Genomic DNA, 21,141 nt, shown 5'->3' with positions numbered 1-21,141 from the left:
GGTTCATCCCATACCTGCGATCCGCTTCCATTGCAGCAGGACTCGTATGCACTTCCTCGGAGCACCGATCAGAATCAATTCGTTGAGTTGGGGGTATCCTTAATCATTACATTGATCATCACCAGTGATGCCACGCGAACTACTAGTGGGAATCGTCATCCCCGTACAAATGGCGTCTTCGTCGTTGAACCCCCTGCGCCCTAGAACTCTCTAATCCGGTCCCGGCCCCGGACGCTCGGTCCTCTGGTGATTCGTCGCTTTCATCATCGGCCTGATACTCCTTCTCTTTCTTGACACTTCGCTCGGGTTGTTCGTTGGAAGTGTCCAGAGAACTCTCGAACGGCGATGTCGACTCCTCAAGAGGCTCCTGCTTGATCCGCATGTCATCGCGATCCTCCTTCTTGAGTGTCACCGTCTTGTCTTCACCAGTGTTGAAAACGGCAGCCAGTGTAAGCCACGCGATGGTTGCAGAGATCATGGAGATGCTCCAAAACATGAAGGTAAAAACGAAGAACGATGTGATCCTCCAATTGTACATCAGCCACCTATCTTTCGGTTAGTACCGTCCATCGACATTGGGAACAGTGGAAAAATACCGCATTCCAGTGAACCTAGCCCTAAGTGCCACTTTTGCCTTGTACACCTGCATTTGCTGTTGACTATGGATTTCCAAACGAACACTGTCTGGAATGTTACGCCGTCCCCGAGCGAACTGCACCCGTTCCATCATAGGTACCTGCAGCCTTTCTGATTCCCGTTGCCAGCCCAGCACATAGAAGGGCATAAACGACAGCTTGCTGGCAGTGTCTATCAAAGGTGATGAATACGTCAGGATGGCAGGACGGCGGGATCGAAAAGAAGAGTCGGTGGACGCATTCGCACTGTCCAGAATGGGCGATGAAGGGTTTGGGATTAGAGTCAAGTCGAGCATAAAGTTTCCGGTATTAAGATTGGAAGGAGTACGCGGCAATTCAAGCTCAACGCTGACGTCGTACGGTTGAAGGGAAATGAGCCCGGAACCGAGAGAAGTTGTACCCCAAGGATGTCCATCGCTGCCAAGTTGTGTTAGTCCGGTGCACCACAGTCATGCGATGAGGACGCGAACATGTGCGGCTTCATCACTTACCCAAATTGTAGATGTACCACGCGTTCCAAGCCAACCTGCGGAATGATTTTATAGTAGAATATGCCGTAGGCAAATATTGAAACGAGGATCATGCAAATAGCGGAAAGAAAGAGGAGCAGCGTCCCCAGGTATGCCTTTTGCGCCCGCTTCGAAATCAAGGGCCGAATAAATGCCGCCGACGTGCCCTATGCGCGTTTGGGTTTTGCGCCGATCAGCATGTTGCTTCCGAAAAATGGGGTTGTAGGGTTCTCACAAGTGCCTTGGATAAGAAGGTAGTTTCTTCATTGATTTCGCCATCCGATTCTCCTGGTTTCGTATCCATGGCGAGGCCAGTCGAGGTGGAGATTCCCAGTCTGGAGAAACAGGAGAGTTGGCAGAGAGCGGGATGAAGACAACAGAGACGGCGGGTCGCGTCGACGTCACTTGGCGGCCTCAGGCCACCGCCCCGACAGCCTCGGCATCTCCTCAATGTTTTGTTTGGGGCAGTAGAAGGTATGTACTCCATCCTGTACTACAATAATGGGTAGTCTCTAGAAGGTCATTGCACTGACAAGTAAAACTCATTATACCCCCATTTTTATAGCTTATCGTTACAGAAGTCACCACATCCGTGGCACTAAAAGATAGATAGAGAGAAACAAAGAAAGAAACATGCTGCAAGAGAAAACACGAATGGCAAAGAGAAAAAGATATAGGTTCCATGTAGGCCAAAACCATGCTGACACGTCCTAGTATGCATATCCCTCCCAGAAACCCAACCGAGAAATGGCAATAAGATAGAAAGAAAGCAGAACCCAGCACTCTGAATGATGAAAGAAGAGGGAAAAGAAAAGGAAACATTCCTAACATACACCGTAACATAGCACCATGGGCGGGGCGCTGCTTGTCATAAGCGGCATCTGCAAACACCGCAAGAGCACTCATCTCCGCCAAATGCAATTCATCGAGGCATGATCAAGTAAATCATATTAATAAAGGAGAAAGAACGAGAGATGGTGAAAGTAATAGACGCCGTCGGGACTTAAGATAGCGCCCTGGGGCTCTGCTGCTGGATATGCTGCAGGAGGGCGTCGAACAGACGACCGATCTGAAGAACCGGCATTAGTAACTGACCAATTTAACAAGAGACCGGAACAAGATGGAACTCACCTCAGGCGCAGCCTGGATAAAGGGGAGGCGGAAGAAGGTATAGCTTCGGTTTTGGAGCAGCTCCTGTAGCGTGATAATCAGTCCCCAAGGGTGAGGGCGATGGACGATCAACCGCTCTAGGAGAACTCGGATGATTTGCTGGCGGATGTCGGATTCATCCTGCTCCGAGTTGTCCGCGCCAAAGAGACGAAGGATAGCAAAGCTGAAGAAGTAGGTGTGGCTGTTGGGGTATCGTAGCTGGTTGGCCATCGCGCTGAGAAGGTAATAGCGTGCTTCCGGCCGGAGAATCTTCGCCAACCTCTCCAGGAGCGCGGAGTGGGCAGAATTATCGAATGCCGCGCGAGTGTTGCCCTTCGGTGCGTTGGCAGAGACCGCGCCCTGACCGATGTATAGCACCAGTGCGTTCACGAGCACAACATTGACGTTGACCGGGGCATAGAAAAGACCAGTCTCTTTGCTGCTAGGGTCATAGATCGCGTCACATATCTGTTGAACGATAGATTCCGAAGTGGTGGAGCTCTGCAGAGCGTTGTCTACAACGCTTTTGATGTTGGCCTGCTGCAAAGGAGCAGCGGTGTCGCCGGCAATCCGCGGGGCTTCGCGCATCTCCTCCAGGCGTTCAACTTTCAACCCCTCTCTAAAAGGATCGGGAAGTTTATGGAAAGACGACGGGTAGGCGCTCAGGACAAGGTTCCGCAGCTGAGCACAGTGGGCGGGAATGACGTTGCAGAATTCGAAATGATTCTCCGCCACAAACTCGGGAAAGTCATGATGCAGGATGAGCAAGACACGAAGCACCCCCTTATACAGATCCTTGGCGACATATGAGATGCTGGCCGGTTTGAGCTGCTCGCCGATGTACGAGAGAAGGGCTTGCATGATTTCACAGTACGGGCCCCAGCCCGCTCGGTCCGGCATGTTCAGCATACCGGACATGAAGAATCTGTGAGACACCAAGGAGAGCCATCCATAGACGAACGCAGGGCAGTATTTGGGCTCAAGAGACAGAAGCTTGTTGGCCAAGGCGAACATCATTTCCTGGTGCTGGTCACTCTGTTGAAGACCATTCATGGAGTATTCGCATAAGATGGTGGAGAAGAGTCTGAAGAACACACGCTGGTTGAAAGCTTCTCCCCGCATAACGTGGTGGTGGTTAAGGACGAGGACAAGCAATGACAGTATCGAGTTGAAATATACCGCCTTGTTAGTCTTCGGAGAAACTTCGTTATCGCTCTGGAACTTAACGAGCAAGATGACCAATTTGGCAAGAGCATCGATATAAAGGAAGGCTTCGTCGAGACTGCCGTTGGGGTTCTGGGATTCATGCTCGAACATGGCGACGGAGATGTCAATGCTGAGACGGAAGAACAGGGCCGAATCCTCTTGGTTGTCCATGACCTGTCTCTGGTGAATATCTTTCAGGAACGAGTAGTAAGTGCGGTCAACGGCACCCGGGGCTTTATAGATCCCAATCCATTCGGTGAAAATGTATTCCATTTGGTCACGTTTGGCCATTGCCTTATCGGTGAGGAAAGGGTTGGCAACCTCAGGGATGCCAGATTCACGCAACTTGCGAATGATTTCATTGGCGGTTGAAAGGCTAGAGTCCTCCGCAAGCCACTGACTCATTGCTTCAAGACTGCCCGAAAAATCAGATCTCAGGGCAGAGGGCTCTTCACTAAAGAGTACCCGGTCCATGAGACTAGCAAGCAAGTCGAGGGATCCCGTGGACCTTTGAAGGATGAGTCTAGTAAGAATCATATCGACACGTCGAATATCCAACAGACCGGCGTCGATGAGAGCAACAGAGACCGGAACGTTGAACATATGTTCGTCTTCCACTTCGGATAGGACGGTCCACGTATAGCGGGCAACGAGGGTAGACATATCACATAGTTTTGCAAGAAGGTGCACGAGAACTTCAACTTCTAGCGTAGCCTGACTTTGTGCGTACAAGGCTGTGCAGATCTTGAGGGATGTCAATCTCGCCAGTTCTTCACCGTTTGGAGAGGCAACAATAGAACGCAACGCCTGGTTGTATTCTTGCAGGACGGCACTGTCTCTGCCGAGATCCCGGACGCGTTCTTCGGTTGCAACCCGGGCTGCTTGTTGAAGTTCTGCCACGATATTCTCAACCTTTTCACGCGGATTCTGCGAATCAAGGAATCCGTTGAGTTGGGACTGTGCGCCGACGATGCCGGACTGCTGTAGCCGAGCATCTTGTTGCGCCTGGGGTGTGCGGTGCGGTACAGCAGGTTGCTCCGCTGGAGTCGAAAGGTTAGGAATCGGAGGAGGGTAAGGTTCTGGAAGAACATCTTGAAGTTGTCGGCTGGAATCAGTGGACACATTTTGCGCATGGGCTGTCCCCGTCCCTCGGGATTGGCGTGCGAAATCCTCATATATAGCCAGCTGTTCCTTCTTAAGACCGCCGGGTGCTTGGCGATAAGGCTCGGGAATGAATAAGCCCCAGCGATTCATGGATGGGTCGATGAACGGTTCATTAGGACGAGCCGCACGGTGGCGTCGACGGGCTTCTAGCTGCGGCTCGATTACCTTCTCAATCTCGGGGAAGGACTTCTCCTCTGCTGCTTTCTCGACGATACCACAAGCGGCATCGAGGTTGTCGTTGACACACATCAGAATCAAACCCTCAGGCATGGGCTGGTCTGAATATTCCTGCTGAATCATTCGAATGTAGTTGGTCATGCTAACTTTAAGAGGCTCCTTGCAGGTTACAAGAGCTAAGCTGCCCGCAAGTTGCCTGACCATGATGCCAGCTGCATGACGAACTTTCTCCTCGTCCGGCTCCATGGCGAAGTCCTTCGAAACGAGTTGAACGGTGGAGATGGAAGCGATGGTAACGGATCGTTCCACCACAGGTGTGATGATCTCTGCAATGGCACGCTCCACCGCGGTGTGAACGATTTGCCGGAGAACATTCGCATCGACCATGCTGCTTGCCGATGACGGCAAAACAAGAATCTTATCCAGGCTCGGAAGTGTTGACAGGATTGCAGCAGGTGACAGCCTCTCGTGTCGAATGCCTTGATTGATGCCAGCAAGAGGCATATCTTCAAAGGTTTCAAGGCCATCTGGAATATTCGCCGTTGAGAGAGCGTCTTCAATGTGCGCTGAACGATCCCGAATGATCAATGAGGGCTCGATCACCTTGTGGTCAAGATCAAGGTCTTTGCACAAAACCTCAATTTCGAACTTGAGATTCAATTTCAATTCCGCAAAATGATAGAGTTCCATCAACAGAGCCAGAATATCCATCAACCAAGGGTTTGGAGGATTAAACACGGTGGACTTCGTAGCCTGTACCAACACCTTACAAGTAAACGGGATGACGATAGTCAGACGCTGGCTGTCGAATCCTTCCAGCAGGAGCCCCTTGAAGTAGACATTCTTATGCTTGACAGGCTTGTCTTTGGCAATGGTCAAAGATCCAAGCCAAGATCCAAGGTTTTTGAGATGACCACGTTCAGTCGAAGAATTTAGTGTCGCCTCCGAATTGAGCAGTTTGGAAACGCTGGCGTAAGTTTCTCGGAGAACCTCTGCCCAGAGAACCTTATCGTTAATGCGGTCGAGGAGGTCCAGATATAGCTGCTGGAAGTTTGGTTGCAATTTTGCACGCTCTTCCACCAAGTATGAAGCAAACCATTGATGATGTTGGTCACGAAGAACATCTGTAAGATCCCGCAGCTTTTCCTCCATGTTCTGCTCTGATACATTGTTGAGTACAAACAGAATCTTGTCTTGGATGTCCTCGTCAGGATTCTGATAGACCTCGGGTCGCAGAGGCGCATCAACGTGAACCGAAACAAACTTGCGCCCGGGTCCTTCTGGGCCTGCTGCCTCGTCGATGTTGCCATTGGCCAATGAAGAGGCAGATACATTGTCTGGGCGCCCGGTTTCAGAATCTCTCACTTGGTTCCCTTGCTCCTGCAGCACTTCTTCGGCCTTCTGGAAGATCGGCGTGCCCTGCAGGCTCGGGATCTGAAGCAACAGATGGCAGAAGCCGGCCCATTCGGAAAGCCGCCCTATCAATTGCTCGATGGCTTCAACACCGAACTTGTACATCGGATCGTGTACCTCATGCTCTCGGACAGCCTCCAGAATCATACCGAGGCCTACCTTCAGTGTAATACCATCAACCAGACGGAAATTGATGATACCACCAAACATGACGGCGGTCTTGGTCAAGGCTTCCAATGGGTATTCGTGGTAGCAATGGTACTCATCAATAAGCCCATGAACCATGCACGCAAATAAATCTTGTTCGTCCGGTTCGCGCGAGGACTTGTACCGTCTCATCAGCTCAAGAATCTCTCTCAACGACAACTCTTCATGGTACATCTTGCCGAAGAGTTCTTGCATTTGCTTGTCAACGGCTTCGGGTAGAGAGTTTCCATTTTCGCCATTCGAATCGATAATATCATCGTACCCTTCTCCATAGTTGATCAGTCGGGGGTAGGTCTGGATGCAAATCCGTTGCACGGGAGTAAGATTTTCACGGTCTCCGACGTATTCTTCAAGGACTGATAATAAGGTGTATACTGTCTTCACCGACAAGCTGACCATCTGAGGAACGGACTGTTCTTTTCTCTGAACGTGCAGTTCGTCTTCTGCCTTGATTCTCAAGAATTTTGACAGCAGACTACCCATGTCCATAGGTCCCTTCTGCGCCGCATTGCGAACCCATTGTTCCAAATCAAATGGCCCCTTGCGGTGAGCGTAGCAGGCGAGATCCATAGCAAGGCCGTTGGTGTATCTCAGGAGGTAATCCAGCCAGTTGTACTCAGCTGCGTGCTCGTAAATAAGGGCGGTAGATGTTGGGTCCTGTGTGAATGTAGTAAAGAGTTGCTCCGATACCCATTGTTTATCTTGATGCCATGCCCCATGAAGAGCGAGTTGATATCCCTCCTCTTGTTTGGAGATGAAAACGACCAGCGTTCGCAGAACAAAGCTTTGCTGAACGCTTGTCCAAGGCTGGGGGAGGGCCAGTGCCGAGCATAGAAAAACTGGCAGGTCATACTGCACGACCGCCTTGATGAGTAATTGGCTTTCGGCAGCGGCCCATGAGGCTTGTGAAAACAGCGCCAGGTCAAAGATAGCCCTCATTGCATCAAGAGACCGCAGAGGTGATTTTGCCGCACGTTCACCTTGCAGGCGTACGAGTTCCGGGCCGTCTGCGAAGAAGTCATGGGGGAAAGTGGCTCGAAGGCTAGGAATCTGCGATACATCCGTTCGTGAGACGATGAGAGCTGTGAGGAACGACAGCTGCGTGTCTCGATGTTCCCAATCACCGCCCCAGAGCTTCTGGATATCCAAGGTAGAGTCATCGGATGCAGCCGCCAAAATGACCGAGTAAAGCTTGGCGAATTGCCGAGCATCCAGCCTCAGGCCTTCACGATCAAAGTTCCTGAAGATGAGGGGCCAGCTGATTTGCTTTTCGCCGTAATGCGCCTTCACAGCAGCAAGGAATGTCTCCAAAGAAAACTCCTTCCAATACTGAGAGAGAACAAGGAAGAGCAGGGCACTGGCAATATGTTCCTCATTCCAGCATTCGGAGCCAGCCAAGCTGATCACTTCGTTCACCGCGTCGGGGTTCGAGGTTGCCTTCGGTCCTTTCGCATGGAGTTGGCGGACCAGTGTATAACGTGGATTGGTGAAATTGAACATTTGCAAAGCGGACGCGACTTCAAAGGGCACATCGAGGTTCAGTTTTTGATATCGCAAGTTGGCTGCATACACAAGTTTTGCCTTCACATCATCGGTGAAATTGCGCGGGGGGTATAGGATGAAGCGCTCGATCGTCATGCCGATAAAGGAGTCCTTGTAATCCTTTGTAATATCTGACGGCGAAGCAAGGCTTTGCAGGAAGGGAATGGCATTGTTCGAGAGGATGGCATCGGCTAGAAATTTGGTAACGGTCAGCTCCCAGGATATCTTCGCATGTAATACTGTTGTAAACACATACCCTTGGCACGCAGGTCCGACTTGTTCGCAGTCTTGAAGGCAAGAGCAAGAGACACCTTCACCACGGAGTCAAGCTTGAAGTGATCTAGGAAGGTGGATAGATCAAAGTCGCGGAAGATGTCGCCCTCCGATGCATCGACCGTCTCCGCAATTTTATAGGCTTGTTCTTTATCTTGCGATACTTTCTGCATCTCCTGAACAAGAAGAGGGTAGTTCCCTGCATTTTCCACCGACTTATTCACGCCTGGGAATATCTGTGGGGCATTGCCTGTGAGAAGGCGCCGGAAGTATTTGGAGAAGACCTCCATGCCGTTGGACTCGACGAGCTACGGATCGGTCAGTTGGGTCATGGAGGCGATACGAGGGAGCACCCAGGAACTTACTTTATGAATCTGAGCAGCTTTTGTCTCCCACTTCTCTCGACCTTCTTTCTCTGTGATAGAATCGAGAAGAAGGAAAACCTGGGCGATCGATATCTTCGTCAACGACGACTGGCTTGCGTGAGCCGCTGCTCCTGAAGCAGCCGAGCCCGGTTTATCGGAAAAGCCCGTGGGTGAATTCACGGTTGTTCCCGACAACAACGGAGAGAAGGTGGCGCCTCTGGAAGATCCCGTCCCACCTCCGCCTCCCCCGGAGCCTCCTCCACCCGCGACAGAACCCGCTGCGGAAGCCAGATGTGACCCTGAAGATGGGGTGTGCGCTCGGAATTTGGGAGAAGCAAGTGATTGTCCGGGTTGCTGATGTTGTTGCGATCCAGATTGTAGGGAGGTAAAAGGCGACGGTGTGGAGGCAGGTGAGGGAACGTTGCGGCCGACTTGATGACCTCGTGCGGAACTCAACACGGCAGAGAAGGAGGAAGTGAGAGGAGACGAGGTTGAACCACCTGGACCAGGACTACTGGACTGGGGTGGCCCGCGGGAGGAGGCAGATGATATCGAGGTCGATGCGAGGTTATTGGTCGCAAGCGGAGTCAGTCCCCGGCGAACGTTGGACTGGGACACGGATGAACCCCAAGCAGATTGCTGTGACCTTCCCGGCCTGGTCGAAGAAGAGGACTTATCGGTGCCAGAAGCAATCGACGATTGGGAGGAAGGGGGAGGGGGAGGGAAGGTCATCTAGGAGACGCGATCATTTGATCTGAGGACGACCGACAGATTTTTTTTGGAATTTGGTGCAAACCGATTGGAAAATATATAGATTTAATTGTGATTGTGCTGGTGATAGTCGTTGCAAAGATGGGGGGAGTCTTGCCTTGGCAGCGAAACGAGGAAGGGGAATGAAAATGGATGTTGCTTTGTGGCACAGGATGGAAGTTCCGATGGGAAGTGAGTGACGGGCAGAGAAGGCGAGGTTGAGTGGACGGGCAGGTGGAGTTGGATGCCTGAGGTCACCCACACTAAGCTTAGCTCGGTAGGAAGCCCAGGGCATTGATATTCGACCACCATCTGTTGCCAGTGGGGGATGAGGATGGAGATGGTGGGAGGGACTGAAAATCGGCCTCACCGATTCTTCAAGACCGTCTACAATAAAGGTTTCACCTGCATCATGTCCCACTCGCAAAGGCATTGGCGAGTCCATGGCGTATTCCTCGAATCGATGGCACGTGATAAGAGCCGCCGGATGGGCTCTGCTTATGGAAGGACTGAGTCAGCCGCTCTGGGCTCCAACCCTACTAGGCAGCAGTACGTCTTCTGGGCATCCATCCATGGCAAGTACGATCGCAATGTTGCCATGTCTTATCATACAGGTGGTTCCATAGTTGCTTATCCTGCTCAGTAGGTACCTATTGGACTTGGTAATTGTCTCGAAAGTTACCGGTTCGTCAACTTGGGTATAGGATATTATGAATGGGGTAGGCGTAGATATTTATGTTCCAAGTACTCGTCAAAATAGGAGTGCAATATCCTGTTATGAAAATTGAATAAATCAGGTTTCAGGCTGCCAAATTCCATACCAAGAACGATCAACCAAGGGTCTCTGCATTACATGTAGTTCGGGTCGAATTATGCACGTCGTTGACAGGACACGAGCTGAACCTGGACGTTGTCGTGGACCGGCATGACTTGCCCCGTGATGTAGACCCCGGTTGCCCCGAGAAACGTGGAGCCGTAAACATCAACCTTCATTCCTTCCAGACCCAAGGATAGATATGCTCAACTCCACCAAGTCCAGCTCCAGTGTGCTGTTCTGCCCAATCTTTCCGCAATTTGCGGTTTTCTTTTCAATATCCCGGGGATATTTTGGGCATCGGGTTCTGCCTACGTTACGTTGAAATAGCCTTGCTTTTTGAGCCTCAATTCTGCTTTCTTTTCCTTATCTCCTACTGCTCGCTTCTTGGAATTTCCTTTTTCGACTGTCCCTTTTCGCTGTGACCAAACGAGCAAAGGCTGGCCGAGGCTCGATCAACACTGACACAATATAATCTGCCCACATGCCGGGAACAGTTGCGGATGGGCCAACTGTGGCCATGTCCTGTATGATGTCTTCCCACAGTGTTCAGAAATGTAAACATTGCTAACCTGCTGTAACCCGACTAGTTGCCAATAACTTTTGGGGGAAGGACGATGCTGGTGTTGGACCTATGCTAGATCGGATGCACGGTTCTAAAGTCTCCTGCGACGAGTTAAAAACATTCTACAACAGTGCGTTCACTCCGTTCATAATTCCCACTGCGACAACGAAATTTCTCTGACTGGATGGACAGTTCGGGCTGCTATCGAAGAAGAATATGCACGGAAGCTCCTGGCGCTTTGTCGCAAATCGCTTGGATCTTGTGAAACCGGCTCGCTCCGCTCGTCCTTCGACGTGGTCCGCGGCGAAACCGAAGCCATTGCGAAGTCCCACGCTGCTATCGCCGTGCAGATGAAGCGAGAACTCGAAGAACCTTTAATAGCATTTGCCGGTGGATCGAAGGAGAGGAGGAAAATCATCCAGACAGGAATTGAGCGGTTGCTGAAAACCAAGATTAGCCAAACCCAAACAGTGAATAAGGCAAGTTGGTTGAAGTGGATGCCGCATGGGAGGGAGCATAAACTAACTGCCACACAGACTCGAGATCGATATGAGCAAGACTGCCTAAGAATCAAGGGTTATCTTGCACAAGGACACATGGTTATGGGACAAGAAGAACGCAAGAACAAAGCCAAACTCGAGAAAACACAGATACAGCTTGCTTCTAGTAGCAGCGAATACGAAACCGCCATCAAGATCCTCGAAGAGACCACCGGGCGTTGGAACAAGGAGTGGAAGTCTGCCTGTGATGTAAGCTTCATCTAACAAATGCAGCGAGGCTGTAAGACTGACTTGTCACCAGAAATTTCAAGATCTCGAGGAAGAAAGACTTGACTTTACGAAGAGCAGCCTATGGACATATGCAAATATTGCATCGACAGTTTGCGTTAGCGACGATGCTGTGAGTTAGCAGATATTTCTGACATCTGTGATCTGCGGAAGCTTGTGCTAATCCCCTTCCTAGTCCTGCGAGAAGGTACGGCTTTCGTTGGAAAATTGCGAGGTCGAAAAAGACATTGTCTACTTCATCAAAGAAAAGGGAACGGGCCAGGATATCCCGGACCCTCCACGTTTTATTAACTTCTGCCGCGGAGATATCAATGACTCGAGCTCGGAAGTGTCTGAAGAAGATGGGTATTCTGTGGCCCAGTTTCAACGCACAATCAATCCGGCGTTCCGCAGCTCCTCGCCTCAGCCGTCGACTTATGAATCTCATCATGACCCACAGTCCGATCTAGCTGCTAAGATGGGCCACAACGAGCCACCGACGCCCACTAGTAGAGAAACCACCGTCACTCCACAAAGGCCAATGCAGCCACCACCAACGCAGCAGCCGCCCCCGCTGGATCTTCGTCGCGGTGGCCATCCGCCTCCCAACTATGACCCGAGCCAGCACGGTGAAATCGGAAAAGTACCTCATAATGCCTACCCGACAGATGGCATGACGATGTTTTGCAGAACTGGACCTCCTTCAGAACGTAGTTCAGGAACGAGCAGTGGATATCGCCCCTCGAGTCGCGATTCCCAAAGCGAGGTTTCAAACCCAACTTCGATGTCCAGTCAAGAGCCGCCAAGTGCCAGACAGTCTCCAACCAAGCCTGTTAATGGCGTGGCCCTTCCGGGTATTAGCAACGAGAAGCAAGTTCAGAAGAAGAGAAGTGCATTCTTCAGCAACAGTCCGTTCCGCCGCAAGAGCCGTCACGATAAAGATCGGAACTCTGGTTCAGCACAGCCGCCTTCACGCGGTGGCACATGGGATTCCAAGCCGTCGAGTCCCGTGAAGGCGCCGCAACCGCAGCCGCAGCCGCAGTCGCAGCCACAACCACAACCGCAGCCAACGCAACCGATCATTGTGCCTGACAATGTCCGGTCATCTGGAAGTCCGGAACCAGTAGACCCTCGGGCTAACTTCCAGCTGAACGTCGGGAACAATGTATTTGATGTGGAATCCCCGGACAAGAGCGGGTCCAAGAAGGCTTCACAGGCCACATCCAAGAGCACGGAAGCCGAACTGGATCCCATTGCGCGCGCTTTAGCAGACCTCAAGACCACCGGTAAGCCTGCGAGCACTCGCGTGTCTGCTGATAGATATCACGGAATTGCCACACCGGTGCCATCCGCGCCTGCGGCCAATTATACCAGTGCCTCCGTGGCCACGCCACCCCCGGCGTATAATGATCCCACGGTGAAACGTCTTGATGCCCCGCAACCAGCTTTCACTTCGGCACAGATGCAAAAGACAACCAAACGATACACTGGGCAGACGCAGGGCATGCTCCGCGGATCTAACAACAATGCCGGCGCCTCGAATCCTCTCAGCAGACAGTCTCAAGAGGCTCCCCGTGCAAGATCACCGACACCTAGACGAAGCGCCAGCCCTCAGCCGAGCATTCGAGTTGACACGCGCATGAGCCAGTACAGCAGAGGCGCGAGCCCGGCACCCAGTTCGCGCTCGCACCAGTCCAGTATGAAGAATCGCTATAGTCAGTCCCCTACGGTCTCAACGCCACCTCAACGCCCTGCCGATACGACCTACTCCCCACATGAGTACAGCAAGCCACGGGCATCCCCCAGCACAATGTCACGAGCCGCATCCCCCCAGCCCCAGTTCAGACAGCAAACTCGGCCATCCAGCTCCGGTGGAATGGAACTGCAGCTGTCCGGAAGCCCCGTTGACATGTACGGTGGCAGCCACGATGGATACGCTTCCCCCCGGCGGGAGCCCAGCAGACCGATGTCCTATTATGGCGATGGTGGAAGCCAAAGGAGTCGGTCCCGGAGCAGGGCTATGGCTGTCGCCGATCCTGGAAGACAGTTCAGCCGTGACGGTCGTCCGATCTTGCATTTCGGTAAGTACAAACCACTTCCTATACACGTTCATTGGAACAATCTCAGGCTAATAGGTTGCCCGCTGCAGCTCGAGCCATGTACAGTTATACCGCCGCGATCCCGGAAGAACTGGGCTTCACCAAAGGTGACGTCCTGTCAGTCATCCGACTTCAAGATGATGGCTGGTGGGAAGCCGAAATCACCACCACCCGCAGCCGCACTGGCTTGGTGCCCAGCAACTATCTGCAAATTATTTAAACTATACCCCTCTATCATCTCATGAACAAATGCCCATAATCAGAAGAGATTCTGCGCTAATTTACGTTGTTCATGATGTAGATACCATTTACGTTGACGCTCTTGGAATTTATGTCTCGCGTGTTTCCCATATCATTCATTCCCTGTCCATTGCCCACGCCAAGTGTTTAATGACTTAAGGTTATTCTGCCCATGTTCTTTCCTTATGCCTCATGAGCCAAGTTCTGTCCATTCTGTCGTTTCCCACACCTTATTTGGTTGTTTAATTTCCCCGTCATGTTTGTCCAGCCGATACTCTCCTTACGCTGTCTCCGAGATTGTTGATCTTCCCTGAATTATGACCCCTGGCTGAACCTGGAATAATTTCTTGCCTGACCATCTGGTTCGCCACCAGTCTGTCCTTTGTGATTAATCCGATTAATACCAAATTGTTTTGAGCGTCGCTATAGCACATGGAAACACTGTAGTCATAACGTAGCAAGGCCAGTTGCGTTCACGCAGATAGATGGCAAGTAACATGTTATGCTCCCTGGCAGACAATGATCCATTATGACCCAGTACCACATGTTCTCACGCATAGACATCCTCTCATGATGACAAGGTCGAAGTAAACCGTCCCTACTCCAAAATCAAGTGAGCAAGCACATCTCAAAATGGAAAATAAAGCGGGCAATCGGGTAAGGGAGGTAAGCAGTTCCCCCCCCATCAACCAGCATCGAGCTGAACTCTCTATACTAACCCACATACCCGTATACACCCCCCAAATGGAACCCAATCAATCCATCCCTCAATCACCTAGGTAGTCAACCAACCAACCAAGAAACCAATCAATCAATCGATCAATCAATCCGCCCTCCCACACCCCTCCACCATACACTTAAACCCCACCGGCGACGCAAGCTCCCTAACCCTCGCAAAGATACAGTACGGCTGGCTGCAAGCCTGGAACCCCGTCTTGGCAATAGCGATCTCGACATTCGTGACGGATAGGATGAATGTCGGCTGCTGCTGCTGCTGCTGCTGCTGCTGTTGCTGCGCTGTCCCCAGGCTTTGCTGGGTTGTTGCAGTTGCGGGTTGTCGGTGGCTGATGGGTTCGGGCTGGGGTAGGACGAGACGAGCGAGATGGCAGGATAAGAGGACGTGGTCGTTTCTGTGACCGCAGGTGTTGAGGACGCGTTGGACTTGGCACATCTCTTTTTTGCTTGGTTGAATGGGGGGTGGTGGTGGTGGTGGTTGTAGGTGAGATATGGGATAGGTCTTAGGCTGGAGGAGGGGGTTGGTCGAGGGAAGTATGGTGTGCGTGTGGGGAGGTTCTGGGGGGTATGTCTAGTAGGCTAGGCTAGGTGGAAAGAAGGAAGGAACCTGTTCATTGATGGGATGGTATTGAAGAAAGAGTATCATGAGGGAGGCTTGGTTCCGGATTGTATAATGTAGCAATGGCCATTGGTGAGAGACAATAACGAACAATAGGGAGGATGTGAATCATGAAGAAGAGAAATATCAGCCTAGATCAGAAAGCCGGAATATGAACCGAAGAGTGAATGGACGGCACTGCAAATTCTCGGCAAGTGTGGAACGTGCCTGATGGCACCAGTGCGAGTCTTGAAAATTAGTACAGAGTTCAGTAGCTGTAGAATACACTGTGTATATACATCAATCAAATAGCTGGATCGCAGACGAAGCAGAGTAGGGTCGAAACAGAAACTGCTAAGATACAGCACAATAGCAACGAAAAAGACGAGTTGAATGCCTGGATCGATCAAGGGACAGCAATGATGGGCATGCGTTGATATGCATCCACACAAAATATGCTCTTCGAGCTTGCCACTTGGTGGGATATCTCTCCGCCTAGTCAAGGCCTGCTTTATTAGGCAAAATGAAAGGAAGGTAAACCAGACCGAGGTCAACATAGGAAATGCGCCGAAGAAGATGCACGGAGAGCGATGAGATTATTCGTCGTCCACAAAGGAATTGGCCAGCCGTCCAAAGATGGGAACCTCGTAATGATCGAGCGTGTCCACTGTATCTTGATTAGATCTTCTTGCGGAACAGCTCCTCTGGAGGCCAAACTTACCATCGCGGTAGGCACGCATACTAAGAAAGCCGATGAGAGCCAGGTCGCAGACGAGCAACGTCCATGACAGGAAAGTCGACCAGGAGAATATTAAATGGATGATCTGGAGCGTGGGTGCAATGAGTAAGATAGCTGTTCTGGGGGCCTCGTGAGGCTGCGATGCGACTTACAAACATAACTGTGAAGAGCATACTCGATTGCCACGCGTGGAAGCTACAGGACGTCAATATACAATGCATATGGAAAAGCTCATTTGGCACAATCGCCGCCGGACGCAGATCTACGTACCGTACGTAATCACTCTTGTGCTCTACCAGGAGAAGAAAGACGCCCCCGGCCGGAGGAAGAAGCAGATATGCCAGCATAGCCTCGAAGTCCATACGGATGGGAAGACTTGTCTCGAAAGCACCCAAATTCCAGCGCCCCCCCTCCACATCCGGCCCAAAACCTGTGTTTCCATGCCCAGTGGTCGCGATAGGACCTCCGCCGGCGAAATGGGTGGGAGAGGGAAGTCCGTTTGGCGAGAAACCGGAGATCGGGGGCGAGCCGCGCGGAGACCCGACATTGGGTGATTTGGAGCGATGGGGGTCGGGCGAGAAGGCTCGCTCGACCTCTGGCGATTCGTCCTGGTACGGCGCAAAATTCATGATTTGTCGGCAGGTCAGAGGGAGAGAGAAGGTCAGGGGACGCGGGACGGGGATGTTGCTTGCAGCATATGCTTATCGGCCCGCCGCGACTTATCGCGCGATGGCGGTGACGTCTTGGCGCCTGAGGCAGAACACCCGAACCCCCCTTTGGAGTATCGTGTTTACACTTCCATTCCGGGGTTTATGGAACAAACTCTACGACCATTACAGCTTCACTTCGCTCTCGGCATCGAATAGGGTATCATGATTTGCATTCAGGTTCGTTTCACAAATGACATCGTACTGTACAGGCCAGAACGGCGGGCTGACGTGTCGGAGAGCTGTCTAGGCTCGACCGCGACCGCGCGCCACTCCCGGTCCTCTGGCAATCCCACTGGCTGGTCTCCGCGTAGATGTCGTGCTGGATCCCTTCGCAGCGGATGACGTAGTTCTCGACACATTACTGGAGCTGGTGCCAGAGTAAGAAACGCTAGGTGTTCTCCCCAAGCCCCCTGTCCGTACCCTTCCCCGAGTTGTTCCTCGCGCCCCTCTAGTGGTCGTCGACTGCGCTCTTTTCCTTTCCTCCTCCGCCCGACGGGTAGCGGCCTCTCGCTGCTGTTGCAGTTCTCGTTCACGTCGCTCGGCTGCTTGCTGCCGGATAATTTCCTCATTTTCCATGTCGGCGACATCCTGGACAGCGCCTTGCCAGTTTGGGTTGAGGATCAAACGCTGGTTGTGCTCGGTTTGCGCCAGGATGCGAGTCCAAGTGTTCAGTAGGGTGGATGCGGAGTCAACGGTACGAGAAACAGTCTGGTTGCATGCATTCGTTAGCGCCACCATTTCCATAGCCATAAGAAAACAAGAGAGAGGAAAAAGATCAAGAAGGGGAGGGGAGAAAAAACAGGATTGACGTACATCCATGTTTCCCTTGGCACGATCAAGGCTGCCAAGCAGGCCCTCAATCACTTGGTTGATGTTTCGGACACTTTGTAGCTCATTTCGCAATGCAGCCTCCCGTGCCTCTTCCCGGCCAAACAGCGTCTCTCCATCGTGAGAAGACCGGGCTGGGGGAGTAGTGCTGGTTTCGTTCGCGGGTTTCGGGAAGATTTCCCGGCGCGTGCGTTGGGACGGCGAATTCCAAAGGTCATCTGACTCGTTGTCGGAGAGCTGAAGGCTGTCCATTTCTTCTGGGGTGCTGCGAAACGCCATGTCGACCCTAGTTAGTGGGAGGGGGTTGATGGTCGGAGATGGACCAGAAAGCGAGACGAGAGAAAGAGAGAAAGTCGGCGGGGCACGGGGAACTCCGAGAGTGGTTTAGTCCGACGCCTCGTCACATGACGGACGCCAGAAGTACGCAGCAACAATCCTGGACCTTGGAACAAAGACCAAGGAGTTCATCAATTCTCTTGGCTCTGATCTTACGATTGACAGTGACTGGGTCCTAGAGCAATTATCTATTCCTCCTCAATTCACAAGCATGGCCAATCGCCTCGCCATCTCACGCATCCCAGAGCACCGCCGGATCTCGGTGTTTGCAGGATGAGGATGATAATAGGATGAAATACTTTCCAAGCCATCATAGTCGGTCATGTAAAAGTAAACGCCGGCTTCTTTCACAAATCTTGCGCGATCTAGCACAACTGCAAAGACCCGGCGGGTTAGAAACTTCCGACCGGTGTTGCTGCTTTCGATGGGCAATTTCACGGCGGTTGTGCTCCATGCAGTCAAATGCATCGGGCGGACAGTATGAGTGAACTTCGAACAAGGGCAAGAATTCGTCATTACAGAAGGTATGCAGAAGGTAGTCTCGCAGATACTCATGGTCTGGGTCCAAGAGCTCGACACTGTAGACTTGGATGGGCACCAGATGGCTGGGATCGGGAGTCCAGTCGGGCTCCACGTATTGCTCGAGGACCACCGGACGACCCTGGTGGTCGGCGTAGTGGCGTACTTGCTCCCAGCAGGACTTGTTTCTAGAGCCTTCAGACATGGCCACCATGTCTTCGAGGATGGTTGGAACGACGTGAGGCGAATGAGCAACAATAGTAGTTAATGGGTAAGCTCGACAATTGCTAGTGCGGATTCCTGATCCGGTTAGGATCTACATACATCTACTCGTATAACATTGAAGAGCCAGAGAACTTGATGGGGACATGTTCAGCTATCTTTCCATCCTCAAGCCCTATTCTTCCATCTTGATTGTGCGTTTTCCTATCACGCACCCTTCCACTTCCACAGTGAACTCCAAGGTGTCCGGCTCTCGACCCGGAGTTGTGCAAATGACAGCTGGTATGATATTTTGCCTGGAGGAAAGGTACCTGGGAGGTAGTTCTGCTAAATTTACCAAGGTCAGTCCGGCGATGTCAATGTCTGCTGCGGTCAGTATACAAGGCCAGTGCACGACCCACGAAAGGCAGATCTGCTCACCATGGTCATCGACATGTTCCGGGCCAATCGACTAGTCGCAGGAGTATATTTTCACTGTTTTGAGCAACGGGTCCGTAGGAAAGGTATGGAATATGGTTTCCTCCATTTTGTGGCAGAATTCCGGCAGATATTCGCCGTGCTTTGGAATGGCCGTCCCAGTCAATAATGAATCATGGCATTCCTTAGAGGGAGGAGCTCAGACCTACCTTGCTTAAGACCCATTCCACTCTTTCACGAACTTCCATAGTGTCATCCTCAGAGTCAACCTTATTTTGCTGGTCTGGAGTGGTAGCTTCACCAAGAGGCCCTAATCCAATACCGTAGAACTGGGGACTCTTTTGGACTCCTGTAGGTCGCGTCTCAAGACCACGATATACAAGGCCGCGCACCACAGCTAACTCACTGAAATGACGATGAAGTACCCGTTAGTCAGATGTGAGCCCATGTGAATAGGGGTAGATCTCACGGATTCAATGTCGTGATAACCTTCAGCTTGTCTGGCTCATTGAAGGTGCCAAACAATTTGTGTTGGACATAAGGGGAAGAACTGAGCCCCCCTACAAGAACGATTTTCTGGACTTCTGTTAGTTAGGATATTTTGCTGGATGGTATCACGAACGCCGTACATTCATGAAGCGATATCCCTTGGCTTTTTCCAGCTGCCTTTCAATCAGAAGGGTTATTTGAGTGACAACGGGATCAAAAAAGCGACGGATGGTCTCGGGAGTAAGAACGACAAGACTCCTGGGTTTTCCGAGTATTTGGTTGATTCGACGACCAAGGAGCTTGATTTCGCTGATTTCGTTTTCTCCGTCAAATTTGGTCTTCACCTCCTCGAAATCCTGCATGAGCCGACTGCCTTGTCCCTTGAGAGTGGCAGGAATTGAATCCCAATCAGAGCCAGAAATTTGTGACATCTCCAAGTAGAATTGCCTATCAACTGCAGTTCCGCCACACATGAAACCTAGAAATTCATGGTCAGTACTCGCTGTTCCTAGCCGATTCCGGACAAGAGAATGAGATGACCAACCCGTTCCATCTCTAATGCTACGCAAGGAGACGGGCTTCAAGCTGGTAACATAGTAGCTGGAGAGGCCCTGGAATGCGATTGTTAGACTTCTTCACGTTGGCAAGAAACAATCAATCTGAGAGAGAAACAGGCCTACCGCCGTGCCTCCGCCCAGATCACATATCAGGACTCTATCGTGAACCTGGTATGATACTATACTTAGAGACTCGTGCAAGCTAGGATATGCTGTACGAAGGCTGGCTTACCTTGAATTCCGACTGATGCCTCTTGAATACGGTGTAGGCCGCCGCCTGGGGCTCTGGGATTGTGATTATCTTGTCTGCATGTCGTGCTCCAAACCCGGCTTTGCAGAGAATACGGTTCTCGAATGAGTTACTGTCTTTTCTGGACCACATCGCAGGGCGGCCAAAATAGAATCTTATCGGTATATTGTTCAAGCTGATCGGTATTTTCGTGCGCAAATGGTCCATGACGTGCCTGTGGAGCAACTTCAGGAATCGCCTCACAACATCCTCTGCGCTCATGCTGGAAGGAAGGTGAAATATCCCAGTAGCCGAAAATTTTTCCAGCTCCTGATCGTCCATTGCATGCTTCGCATCGCGTGGGAATAACAGGAGTTTGGTCCACGCACAGGACACCTAGTCTGGGCCCACTTCATACCCCCATTTTGTATCTCTCTGGTTTTGTTGAAGATTATCTTCCGGTAAAGAAAGCCGAGATGGTGCCTGCTTCGATCGTTTGCTTGGTGGGTACGTTGAGATAACATCGAAATCTGCGCCCTCAGGGACGGTGGAGAGGGCCCAGGCAACGCCTGCCAAAATTTGCTTAGTACGACCGAGATGATTAAGGAAGACATGAAGGTAAAAACGTACTTGTGGTTGTGGTCCCGTAATCGACACCCACAACGATCTCGTAACTCGCTTGATATTCCATGATTCCTGTCTGAAAAAGAAGGCCGACAGGACGTTTCCCTGATTCTAGAAAATTTTTCTATGAATTGCACTCTCCCTTTGTCATTTGGAGAGATCCCCTGCTATATGAATATGAATACCTTCGCCCCGCCCCGTTTGGGTCCCAACCTTCTGAGCCATAGGTAATGCATGTCTCAGAGGGACTTCTCATCCTACAA

General features: G+C 51.5%; 9 protein-coding genes across 9 annotated transcripts; 1 reads left to right on the top strand and 8 right to left on the bottom strand.

Moving 5' to 3' along the window:
* Nucleotides 1-142: 142 nt before the first annotated feature.
* Nucleotides 143-1,631, bottom strand: LDX57_001629 (seipin; the record flags this gene model as incomplete). The annotated part of the gene is made up of 4 exons (XM_046083278.1): nt 143-545; nt 597-1,052; nt 1,127-1,311; nt 1,380-1,631. The coding sequence occupies 4 exons, from the start codon at nt 1,629-1,631 to the stop codon at nt 143-145; spliced, it is 1,296 nt and encodes a 431-aa protein (XP_045939235.1).
* Nucleotides 1,632-2,147: 516 nt separating this feature from the next.
* Nucleotides 2,148-9,372, bottom strand: CDC39 (CCR4-NOT core subunit CDC39; the record flags this gene model as incomplete). Its single annotated transcript, XM_046083277.1, has 4 exons — nt 2,148-2,213; nt 2,276-8,193; nt 8,259-8,583; nt 8,641-9,372. The coding sequence occupies 4 exons, from the start codon at nt 9,370-9,372 to the stop codon at nt 2,148-2,150; spliced, it is 7,041 nt and encodes a 2,346-aa protein (XP_045939234.1).
* A 1,316-nt stretch (nt 9,373-10,688) lies between these two features.
* On the top strand, nt 10,689-13,855 carry HOF1 (formin-binding protein HOF1; the record flags this gene model as incomplete). Its single annotated transcript, XM_046083276.1, has 6 exons — nt 10,689-10,731; nt 10,795-10,899; nt 10,962-11,518; nt 11,571-11,669; nt 11,733-13,617; nt 13,686-13,855. 6 exons carry the CDS (start codon nt 10,689-10,691, stop codon nt 13,853-13,855), a joined length of 2,859 nt encoding a protein of 952 aa, XP_045939233.1.
* An 843-nt stretch (nt 13,856-14,698) lies between these two features.
* Nucleotides 14,699-15,046, bottom strand: LDX57_001626 (uncharacterized protein; the record flags this gene model as incomplete). The annotated part of the gene is made up of 1 exon (XM_046083275.1): nt 14,699-15,046. One exon carries the CDS (start codon nt 15,044-15,046, stop codon nt 14,699-14,701), a length of 348 nt encoding a protein of 115 aa, XP_045939232.1.
* A 758-nt stretch (nt 15,047-15,804) lies between these two features.
* On the bottom strand, nt 15,805-16,576 carry LDX57_001625 (DUF4870 domain-containing protein; the record flags this gene model as incomplete). The annotated part of the gene is made up of 4 exons (XM_046083274.1): nt 15,805-15,875; nt 15,930-16,032; nt 16,100-16,142; nt 16,218-16,576. The coding sequence occupies 4 exons, from the start codon at nt 16,574-16,576 to the stop codon at nt 15,805-15,807; spliced, it is 576 nt and encodes a 191-aa protein (XP_045939231.1).
* Nucleotides 16,577-16,900: 324 nt separating this feature from the next.
* Nucleotides 16,901-17,764, bottom strand: LDX57_001624 (DASH complex subunit DUO1; the record flags this gene model as incomplete). The annotated part of the gene is made up of 2 exons (XM_046083273.1): nt 16,901-17,365; nt 17,471-17,764. The coding sequence occupies 2 exons, from the start codon at nt 17,762-17,764 to the stop codon at nt 16,901-16,903; spliced, it is 759 nt and encodes a 252-aa protein (XP_045939230.1).
* Nucleotides 17,765-18,099: 335 nt separating this feature from the next.
* LDX57_001623 (uncharacterized protein) lies at nt 18,100-18,579 on the bottom strand. The gene has a single exon (XM_046083272.1). It carries the CDS (start codon nt 18,552-18,554, stop codon nt 18,132-18,134), a length of 423 nt encoding a protein of 140 aa, XP_045939229.1. The 5' UTR covers nt 18,555-18,579; the 3' UTR covers nt 18,100-18,131.
* Nucleotides 18,580-18,709: 130 nt separating this feature from the next.
* On the bottom strand, nt 18,710-20,536 carry LDX57_001622 (Hsp70 family protein; the record flags this gene model as incomplete). The annotated part of the gene is made up of 6 exons (XM_046083271.1): nt 18,710-19,384; nt 19,449-19,555; nt 19,609-19,946; nt 20,013-20,079; nt 20,149-20,193; nt 20,258-20,536. The coding sequence occupies 6 exons, from the start codon at nt 20,534-20,536 to the stop codon at nt 19,165-19,167; spliced, it is 1,056 nt and encodes a 351-aa protein (XP_045939228.1). The 3' UTR covers nt 18,710-19,164.
* Nucleotides 20,537-20,650: 114 nt separating this feature from the next.
* Nucleotides 20,651-20,945, bottom strand: LDX57_001621 (uncharacterized protein; the record flags this gene model as incomplete). Its single annotated transcript, XM_046083270.1, has 2 exons — nt 20,651-20,823; nt 20,885-20,945. The coding sequence occupies 2 exons, from the start codon at nt 20,943-20,945 to the stop codon at nt 20,651-20,653; spliced, it is 234 nt and encodes a 77-aa protein (XP_045939227.1).
* Between the last annotated feature and the right edge of the window lie 196 nt (nt 20,946-21,141).

The sequence above is a fragment of the Aspergillus melleus genome (assembly GCF_016097325.1).
Source record: "Aspergillus melleus strain CBS 546.65 chromosome Unknown contig1, whole genome shotgun sequence".
NCBI classification, from domain to species: domain Eukaryota; kingdom Fungi; phylum Ascomycota; class Eurotiomycetes; order Eurotiales; family Aspergillaceae; genus Aspergillus; species Aspergillus melleus.
Note: the sequence above shows the minus strand (reverse complement) of the source record. Positions and strands in the feature narration are given on the sequence as shown.

Coding starts and splice junctions, on each gene's coding strand:
- LDX57_001623 (XM_046083272.1), bottom strand. CDS start 18,554: ATGGTGGCCATGTCTGAAGGCTCTAGAAACAAGTCCTGCTGGGAGCAA.